This window comes from Anopheles darlingi, chromosome 2, assembly GCF_943734745.1.
Source record: "Anopheles darlingi chromosome 2, idAnoDarlMG_H_01, whole genome shotgun sequence".
Taxonomy (NCBI): domain Eukaryota; kingdom Metazoa; phylum Arthropoda; class Insecta; order Diptera; family Culicidae; genus Anopheles; species Anopheles darlingi.
In genome coordinates this window covers 55,698,105-55,707,796 of record NC_064874.1, presented here as the reverse complement: position 1 = coordinate 55,707,796, position 9,692 = coordinate 55,698,105, and the positions used below count along the sequence as shown (strand labels likewise).

At 46.6% G+C, this 9,692-nt stretch overlaps 2 protein-coding genes across 2 annotated transcripts; one reads left to right on the top strand and one right to left on the bottom strand.

Annotated features, from left to right (window-relative positions):
- Positions 1–1,414: 1,414 nt before the first annotated feature.
- Positions 1,415–2,760, top strand: LOC125952185 (uncharacterized). The gene is made up of 5 exons (XM_049681501.1): positions 1,415–1,598; positions 1,661–1,890; positions 1,954–2,223; positions 2,283–2,537; positions 2,608–2,760. The coding sequence occupies exons 1-5, from the start codon at positions 1,541–1,543 to the stop codon at positions 2,686–2,688; spliced, it is 894 nt and encodes a 297-aa protein (XP_049537458.1). The 5' UTR covers positions 1,415–1,540; the 3' UTR covers positions 2,689–2,760.
- Positions 2,712–9,295, bottom strand: LOC125952184 (guanine nucleotide exchange factor subunit Rich). The gene is made up of 13 exons (XM_049681500.1): positions 8,954–9,295; positions 8,614–8,886; positions 8,365–8,545; positions 8,157–8,290; positions 7,720–8,085; positions 7,454–7,648; positions 7,223–7,379; positions 6,966–7,117; positions 6,727–6,895; positions 6,509–6,642; positions 5,766–6,437; positions 4,821–5,692; positions 2,712–4,715 (listed from the first exon to the last, which is right to left on the bottom strand). Exons 1-13 carry the CDS (start codon positions 9,086–9,088, stop codon positions 3,188–3,190), a joined length of 4,968 nt encoding a protein of 1,655 aa, XP_049537457.1. The 5' UTR covers positions 9,089–9,295; the 3' UTR covers positions 2,712–3,187.
- Positions 9,296–9,692: the final 397 nt, after the last annotated feature.

The window sequence follows — 9,692 nt, the reverse complement described above, 5'->3', positions numbered from 1 at the left end:
AAACAATACGAAAAGAACCTACATTTTCGTAAATAAAGCGTTCGATAGCGTCAAGGGTTCAGCGAAAAAGTCCGCGGACGTATAAAAGTTTGACAGCGTGTAAGGGTTAAGCGAAACCGTTTTGGCATTAATTTTTTCGTTTGCGCTAGGGTTTTCGCCCCGTGTGGCCACGGCTTATTAGTCACGTTTAAACGCGCTCGATGTGAAAGCAGCTTTATTGTTTAAGCGACCCGAAATTGTTCTGCCAGCTTAAGCGTTAAGCGACCCGGTTGCATACCTTTCTGTCAATGGGGTTGTAGAACAAAACCAAGGTACTTTAAAAAGACAGGTAGCTTTATCCAGAACAAATCCTCGATCGTATTTTAGAAAAAACTTCAGAGTTTGACATTCACGGGATGGTGGGATGTTTACTTCGGGAACGCTATTTTTGGAGCTGTTTTCGCTTTTCTGTGGTATTACGACAGTTCAAATTCACGAAAAGTGGCACGAAAGTTGAAGTTTATGCAAATATTCTCAAAATTCTTCCTAGTGTTTCAATATGGTATCGGTCCGTAGGTCTTGCCGCCCGGCCTAGAACAAGAGCTAGCTAGCGTTCCTGGACCGTGCTCACTCGCTGTAAAACACAACTCGGTCGCTCGAATGATCTTAAATAGAGAGATGAATCATTTAAACATTCGAAAAAGAGTGAAATCAATTACTTTGCCTGATAAAACCATTAAACTGGCCCATGTTTTCTTTTTTTCTTCTTGAAACTCACGTGGCCGCTATCTGACGTACCTGTCTATTTAAAATACCTTGGATTCGACAGCAAATTGCGCGACAATCGCATCGTCTGGTGGTCGCTTTCGTCTAGCGAGCTCTTCACGAGATTTCCAGGGTTGTAGCCTGGTTTCTCCTTCTGGAAATGCAGAAGGCGGTGCCACACGGGGCGAAAACTCTAGCGCAAACGAAAAAATTAATGCCAAAACGGTTTCGCTTAACCCTTACACGCTGTCAAACTTTTATACGTCCGCGGACTTTTTCGCTGAACCCTTGACGCTATCGAACGCTTTATTTACGAAAATGTAGGTTCTTTTCGTATTGTTTTTGCATTTTTAATATAAATATAACAGCAACAGCAACAAAATCGTTAAAAACTGCAAAATTTATTCGGAAATCAACTTCAGCGGCCAAAACACAGATGAAAACAATACGTTTGACATTTCGGCATAAATTTTCGGGTTTTTACGCCTGCCACACGAAGCGAAAACATTTTGGCATTAATGTGCAAATTTTCGCGCAAATTTTCGCCCCGTGTGGCCACGGCTAATGCCAATTTTTTCGTTTGCGCTAGAGTTTTCGCCCCGTGTGGCCACGGCTATTAATGTGCAAATTTGCGCGCAAATTTTCGCTCCGTGTGGCAGCATCTATTCTCTTCACAAGCAGTTAAACTGTGAAGAGGTTGTGAAGAAGTTTCGAAGATAAATTGTCCAGAGGGGGGTGTATCAACAAAAAACCGCGAAACTACAAACTTTTCGAAACGTGAATAGATGATTTTACTATGACGACGGAACGCCGAAAACGTTATCAGAAACTAATTGATCAGGGGCGTGATATAGGTAATTGCAAAACAGAATTTAGGTACATCGAGGAGTCTCACCACGGCTGCTTTTGCTTACAGCGCTCCGAACTCAAACTGAAAATGCGGTGGACATTTTCCAAAGCGTTTCGTCGCTGCTGGAAAGCAACGAAACATTGATGCAAGAATGTTCCCGCAAAGATCGGCCGGAAAATGCTTCCGAGATCTCACTGAACGTCCAGATCGTGAAGATGAGTCACGAACTAGTTAGCGCCGCTATGCAGAAATCCGAAAGTTCGCAATTCTGCGATGCTGAGCTAACCACTGCAATCGTAATACCGCGATATCTTAGCAGCTAATCCTGGATTGAGCAATGCATTATTTTTTGTTTACAGATGACCATGATCGGTTCAACTGATGGCCAACAAAACTGGCATTTGTTTGGAAAAACCGGCATCACGGCATTTTGTATGTCGAAACACACGCCCTCGCTGTTTGGAACGTTTGATTTTAACCCAGCTCCTGTGGAAAACACTGTTAAAGAACGACGACGGCGGGAACGGGTTGAACTCGGTGAAGCTCGTAAACCTACTACGGTGCACAAGCTGAACCAAGAGGAAACCGATGCTCGAAAGCTGCAGGACATCTTGGAACAATTGAAATTGGTACCTTTGTTTAATCGTTTTCAGAAATGACTGAACTAACACACTGAAATGTTCCACAGATTTGCGAAAAAAAAGGACTGAAGTCAGCCATTGCTTACTACGAGCTGATCACGGATCCTACAGACTTCATGAACACCATCGACACGGCGTTTCAGATTTCTTTTCTAATTCAAAAGGGCGTCGTCGTGCTGGAAACGGTAGACGGTGCTCCTTTCGTACGACCCACAAGTGAAGCGGAAAAGCAGCATGCTCGTAATATACAAAACGACGAAAATGTGCAAGCCATTCTCTCCTTTAACTACGCTAAGTGGCAGGTAAAGATTAAACCGAAATCCAAATTCGACCTTTCGCACTTACTTTATGGTGCTCTCTATTATTTGATAGGAATCCATCAACCGATACGGCCTGAAGAGACCAATGCTTCGCATCGATCGAGACATTATCGATAGCAGTGCACTGGCCTAATTGAGCTTCCTCAAACTCACACTTTACACGTCCACATTTTTAACATTTTTACGAAATAAAATCAAGTTGATTAGAAACATATCAAACTGGTAACTATTTGCAAAAACACGCCTACTACTATACTCACCTACTTCGACCGCAACCAAACAACGTGCCCGTCATGTTACATGAGAGAAGAAACAAATTGTGTTTTGGAAACTATTTATGAAAACATTAAAACCTTTTCTGCAATGAATAGCAATACTTCGTGCCGAGTACGGACTGGTTGTAGGTTAGATGAATATAATTGTTTGCCTTTGTCAGTTGTTGGCTTATCCACCGCAGGAAAATTACAAATTGCTACCGTCTCGGTATGGACGGATCGAGGAGACACCGGCGAGAACTCCTCTTACATGCTACAACTAGGAAGGTAATTTGACTAACGATTTTAAATATTACTTTACTCCCAAACCCCCTGCTTATCAAGTATCAACCAAACCGATCCAGCGCATTTGTCGATTTACATAACATTGCACGTTCGTTCCGTTTCCTCTGCGATGGCTGCCGATGCAATGGAGCGACTATCCGTTTCCGATTTGCCTTGCGCTATTTTCCGGATATTGGCCACTTCCAAATCCGACACGGACCGGGCGAATGTATGGGCCGTCATATATGGCGCGCCTAGCCCGGGATCTCGCAGATTTCCCCGAATAGCCTTACTACCCTCGCCGACTCGCCTAGCACCACCCATACTACCACACGTGGTTGCTGTACCACTAACCCCGGCAACGACAGCACCTGCAACAGTGCTACTTCCAACGACCGAGGAACCGGATCGCTGGATACCAACTTTGCCCTGCTTGCTTGACTCCATTGCCGAATGCAGCGAATGGTGATCCTTGTTGCTGTTAGTTGCACTGGCGCTACCGCTACCGACCGGATCTGGAGTGCGATAGGGATGCATCGGTATGGCGGCTAACGATGGTAGTATCGGGGTGGTATGCATCAATGACGGTATCGCTTCCTGCTGTATAACGAACCGATCCAGGACGGCCAACTGTTGCTGTAAAGCAATCATAAATGGCCTATAGGCAAGGCATTCGTTGAAGCTCCAGCGCGTCATATCCTTGAGCCCGTTGCGTAACTGGCGGCACACGACAAGGGATTTTGAGCGGATCGCCGCGTTCGTTATGCGACCAACGGATGCAACGTCAAGCAACAGGACGGATAGCAGTAGCGCGAACTCGTAGCAATTCGCTTCGCTAAAAATCTGCAACAAATATCGCATCCGTATTTCAAGCTTATGCTGCTTTCGGCGATTGGTTTTTGTTTGTTTGGAAATGTTTTTCTCCACAGCCCGACTAAAAGAGGCTTCCCCATCATACGGGACCGTCATGCTCGATGCTACCGGACCGGACGTTAGCTCATCTGGCCAAATTGGCTGAGTGGTTTCCGATAGAACACTCGCTGTGTCATTCATCGGCATAAGATTGGCTTCTGCAGCTGCTCCTCCTGATAGGTCCCTTGCTTCGTTCAGTACATCCGCCTGTTCCGGTATCTGCTGCGGTACTTGCATCGCTTGCGACTGCAGCTTTCCACCAGCTTCCTTGTCCTTCGCTTCGGGTCGTTCTGGTCTAGCACCGTTCCGATCGACCGTACGCACGAACGTCAGACTATTGTAACCGGAATCAACGGTGCGGCGCGTGGTCAGCTCAGAGAGTGGAGATTTGTTCGATTGGTTAGACGATGGCGATGGTGAGGACTCGGCATGACCGGCAACCTGAAGCGCACCTATCGCGTTGGGTAACAGCGAAAGATCAAGGCATGGTTTTGGCCAGTCCAGCTCGTCGTGTAGCGTTTTCAATGCGCACACAAAATCCTCAATCCGTGCGGCTCGATCCTTTTCACGATTCAACCAACCAACCAAGTGGAAATCAAGCGTTGCGCTCATATAGCCAAGATCTTCGAGTTTACGAAGCTGCAAGAATCGCCGCGCATGCCGCTGCAGCACAACATCGATGAAGAATTCTTCGGCGCTCGACGAATCGCTAGCAGATAAAAAAAAACAAGTAAAAAGGCAGAATACAATTTGAAAAGTTTAACAACACGCAAGCGTCACTTATTATCGCTATCATCATAGGTGCATTTCTTACCGCTCTTTTTGAGTATTTGGCACACTTTTCTTCCTCCGCAGAACCTGTCGGTCCGTGATGGATTGATCAGTTACTACCGCGTTGGCACCACCACCACCACCACCAACACCGCCCCCACCACCAGCGATGCTCGGCGGTACACTTGCTGGTCCAACGGGCCCATTGAACATAAGGTTTTTATCTTTGTTAACCACTGTAGCGGCACCGTCGCTTGCCTTAGGGTACGGAACGGTTGTTGAAAAGCTGCGACCTCTAGCCATGCTGCTGCCGAGAATGAGACTTAAATCTTCCGCATTGGGCACCGGTGGACCACTGCCAATGAGCCCGCCACCAAACTTGTTGCCAAACACGTACGAGGAACGTGGCGATTCCACATCGTTCGGATCGATCGCTCGCAAAAATCGTACCAAATCCTTGGCGAGTGGCCAATCTTGCTGCTCAAGCGCGGTATCGAGCAACAGTGTAGCATACTGCCTACTGACAGAAGATGGTTCCAGGTTCTGCAGAATGATCAGATAACTGGCAGCGGTTTGCAGCTGCCGAGCGGCCATACACTTTTGGAATAATTCCTTCGGTTTACCGGCACTGGAGAAGAGATACGGCCAGAGAGCGATCTCCGTCTTGCGTGCACACTGTACGACCGTTTGGAGGTAGACGGGAAACTCTTGGATAAACTCCAGTACCGACGGTAGCAACGCGTCCGGGATAGGCTCCTTGCTGGTCGCTTCTTCTTCAAGCACCTCGTGTAACAGCAGCTCCAGGGAATGTGGAAAATATGGAAGATCGGTGCAGCAACGGGCGATTTCCCATGCATTGTAGCCCAGATTGCGACGAATCAGCTGTCGCAGGATCTGGTGGAGATACACTTGGCTCTAAACAGGGAGGAGAGTTAGGACGGAACTGAATTAGCGGTGGTTAGCTTATTGCGATCAAGCTATAACTTACCGTCCGTTTGAGGGCGTTATAGGGCAACGAGAAGTAAACTGTTGGATCACTTGTATACAGAAGCGTATCGTTTTCCGCTCCCAGAATAATGGCATCCTCAAACAGTATGACCAATGGATAGATCTTTAGCGTAAAAGATAGCATTATCCGTTTGCTCATGAAGGTGTGGCGAAGACTTCGCGATCCTGTTTCACCACTGCGCGGGAAAACTGGCAACCAAACACGCATCCCATAACCACCGCAGTACAGCCAGAGAGATTCCTTGATGTGCGTTTTGCTCGACTCCGATACCCAGATGCACTCAACCGATGAAGCCAGACAGGTTGACGTTAGCTGACTATTGCCACCATTACCTCCGCTGCTGCCACTACCATTACCGTGATGTTGCTGGTCGGTTTGTACCATAAGGACGCGCCCCGACACGTTCATGATGAGCGTTTCGGAAAGTGAGTTCTCCAAACTGCCACTACTGCTGCTGTGATGTATGCTTTCGTGCTTCAGACTCGTCATTAGCACCGATATCACACACGCCGGGTGTATGCAAACGTTTTTAATATCGTAGATGTGTAACTTGACCAGCTCCACGCTATGCTGATCATTACCTCCTCCCGCCTCGTCGTCCATTTTTCGTAAAGCAAACACGGAAACGTGCCCATCCGATGTAAACACAACCTAAAACCAAAAAACGCTCTTTTAAGTGAAACTGTTACGACACACAATTTGGGGACACTGAATCTGCTTACCAGTTGATCGCGAAAAAGATTTATCAACATCACCGGACTAGCACTCTTGGTGATAACCGCGAACCTGTTGTCGAGTTTATTGTCCTTGGAGTAGATGCGGAGCTCATCGTGAAAACCGATCAGCGAGTAACAACCTTATAGAAAAGAAAGAGTTGATCGAATGGCATTGCATAAATCTCCCCCCCCCCCCCCCCCCCCTAGGAAGCCGGGATACTTACCCATGATAATGAATTCTTTCCACCACAACAAGCCTCCTGTGATAACAAAGTCTTTCTCCTGCGTTTCGTTTCCAAAGAGCTTCCATTTACGGGTGTTAAATGCGTACAGCGCAACACCCGTCCGCCCTGCAACGGCGATATTGGTTCCGGAATGATCGATAGCACTGTACTGTTGAAGAAAGAGAATGAAAATGATCAAAGTAATGGTAAAGTATTGTTACGGCGAGGAAAACCATTACCCTAATGGGCCAGTTGGACGAAATGTAGGCAGTAGGTAGATTAAGGACCACCCAATGTTTGCTTTCCGAAAGTACACTATTGAACTTTAAATACTGGTCACCACTAATATCCGTTGCATCGGTATCACCAGAAGACAGATAGGACGAACCATCTAACCGCCCAAACCGAGGGAAGGTATGAGGTCAAGAAAAGAGAACGTTAGTAATCGTTTCATTCATGACAACGCGCGGCAACATCAAATAGACTACGACGGCACCTTTGTTGTAATCGTCGGCTTTGATCGAATAAGATGCCTCGCTTTCGTTGCTGGCATCGTAAGTCGATTTGTGACCAGGATAAATGTTCTGCAGCACATCACCATGATTGATATACAATTTATCATCTCCTTGCAGCAACAAAAAGGAGTTGTTACTCTGAAAGTAGACCAAAAATATACAGAAGTGAATAGAGGGAATTTTGATGAATGCTTGGTTGCACGCATTCATACCATACACGGATTGATGGTAAGGATACTTTTCACAAAATCTAATTGCACCAGAATGGCCGGCCGTTCGTTGGTGGTTTCGTTCGTTCGCTCCTCTGAGTCATTGCATAGATGTTCTTCCGCTTCATTTGCACCAGATGTCTTCCCTTCCTTAGCCTGTCGCACCATTAGCAGTTGATATCCCTCCGTTGACCAGTCCTAAGAACGATACCAAATGCGATTAAATATGAACCAGATGCACTGGTCTTAGGCTGCGCAGGAGTCCATACCATGCTGATTACATTGAAGGGATCATTTTTTGTTAGATCTACATGCAGCCCGTAGTCCCAGGCCAGCGAGCAGAGTAACAGAGAACCGAAGGTGCTCCACAATGAGATACCACCATTAGTCCAGGCGACAATTAACGCACAGCCGTCCGGAGTCCACTTCATGTCACGCACGGAGCCGGGCGAGCCGGGGAAGTCTTTCGCACTCAGTGATAGCTTATGCGACTGTTCCAGACCACCGGTCAAATCATCGATAACGTATAGGTTGGTTTGGGAGTTCCTGCGACCGAATGCGATGAGTCGATACTTGTGGTTGATGACGGTACAGGTCGCATCGTCAACGTTTTGGCACCAGATTCCTTGTACTTGCTGCCAGAGAAGCGGTAAAAATGTTGAATTATCCTTCACGTTTTATCTCCACCTCCATCGTCGATACATACGTTGGGGTCAAACTTTGTATTGTTTGCAGTGAGAAATGCTGCGCGGCCATCATTCAGCGTGATGGCGAAGCCGCATAGCAGTGGAGAGTAGTCGATTGAGCAAACATACACATTTTTCTCTAAAATTGGGACGGCTGAAAAAGTACGAAAGAACATAAGCACACGTAACTCTGCATCTTTTCTGTCCTATCTGCCAATGGTCATGTACCGTAGCTGACTTGCTGGTTGACGCTGAAAGGAATCCGCTTAAGATCGAGAGCATAATCGCGCTCTTCGACGCCTTCCCAGTTCAGGCGAATAATGCGACCCTCTTGGGTAGCAATCATGATTTGAGATACATTTATGCACGATACGCAGCAAATCGGAACGTATAAACATATTCGATGCGTCTTGGTGAAGATAAGAACAAAAACTGTATTAAATATGATGACATCCAAATTTTACGTTCGTTTCTTACCAAATTCAGCTTTAAGCAGGGAATGGTTTCTTTAAGAAAAAGTTCGGCGCTGTCTCGGCGAAGGTTGGCAAAGGGTGAATCGTTTTGATTGTAGACGCCCTTTGGAGTATCATTTACGATGAGTGTGTACATGAAAAGTGTGCCACCCTGCGGAGTGTCTCCGGTTACCACCAACAGCATACTCGAATCGGGCTTCCATTCCACATTCCTGTTGCAGCCGTACTTCTCCAAGCACTCATCGCTCCTGATCTTGTACGTAATCGGAACGCAGGGCTAAACGAAAAACGGGAAGTCCGCTTATCATCCGATCCGCTCGCTGGCGCAAAATTGGCTTACTTACTTTCGAGTACCAAATGGCAATTGCATTGTCCGCCAAAACGGCGAACAAGATCTTCACCCTGTCGCATACCACCTTCCGAATGTTGCCGTGGGGTCCATTATTGAGAACCCGCGGCCAGCCAATCGAAAAGTACATTTTGTTGGTAAAGGCGTAGCACTCCCGAAAAAACACCACCCGTGCCAGCAGCAGCAGCAGCAACTCGCTGCGATAACGAAATACAAAACTAGGACACTATCGGCTTCGAACCACCATCTCGCTGGTGATGATGCTCCGGGGCACAGGAGTTCCGAAAACAACCATTTTCATCGTAGATCCAGATTTTCTTCGATTTTCTTAAATTTTCATCTCAGCAAACAGAAAAACTAAAAGATGACAACACAATAATATCAGGGTTGTAGCCAAGCGAACGCGGCAGCCTTCGCAGCAGAAGGAGTCCCAACAGCAAAAAATCGATATTGCCGGTGCCAGACGAGGCGTAAAGTCTAGCGCAAGGTACTTTAAAAAGACAGGTAGCTTCTTAACCGCTTTGACAGGTCACCATTTTCAATTTGTTTGACATTCATAGCAGGGCGCTTTTTATCAACAAAACCACGTGAGTTTCAAGAAGAAGAAGAAGAAGATGTGGGCAAGTTTGGTGGTTTTATCAGGGAAAGTACCTGATTTCACTCTTTTTCGAATGTTTAAATGATTCATCTCTCTATTTAAGATCAATCAAGCAACCGAGTTGTGTTTTACAACG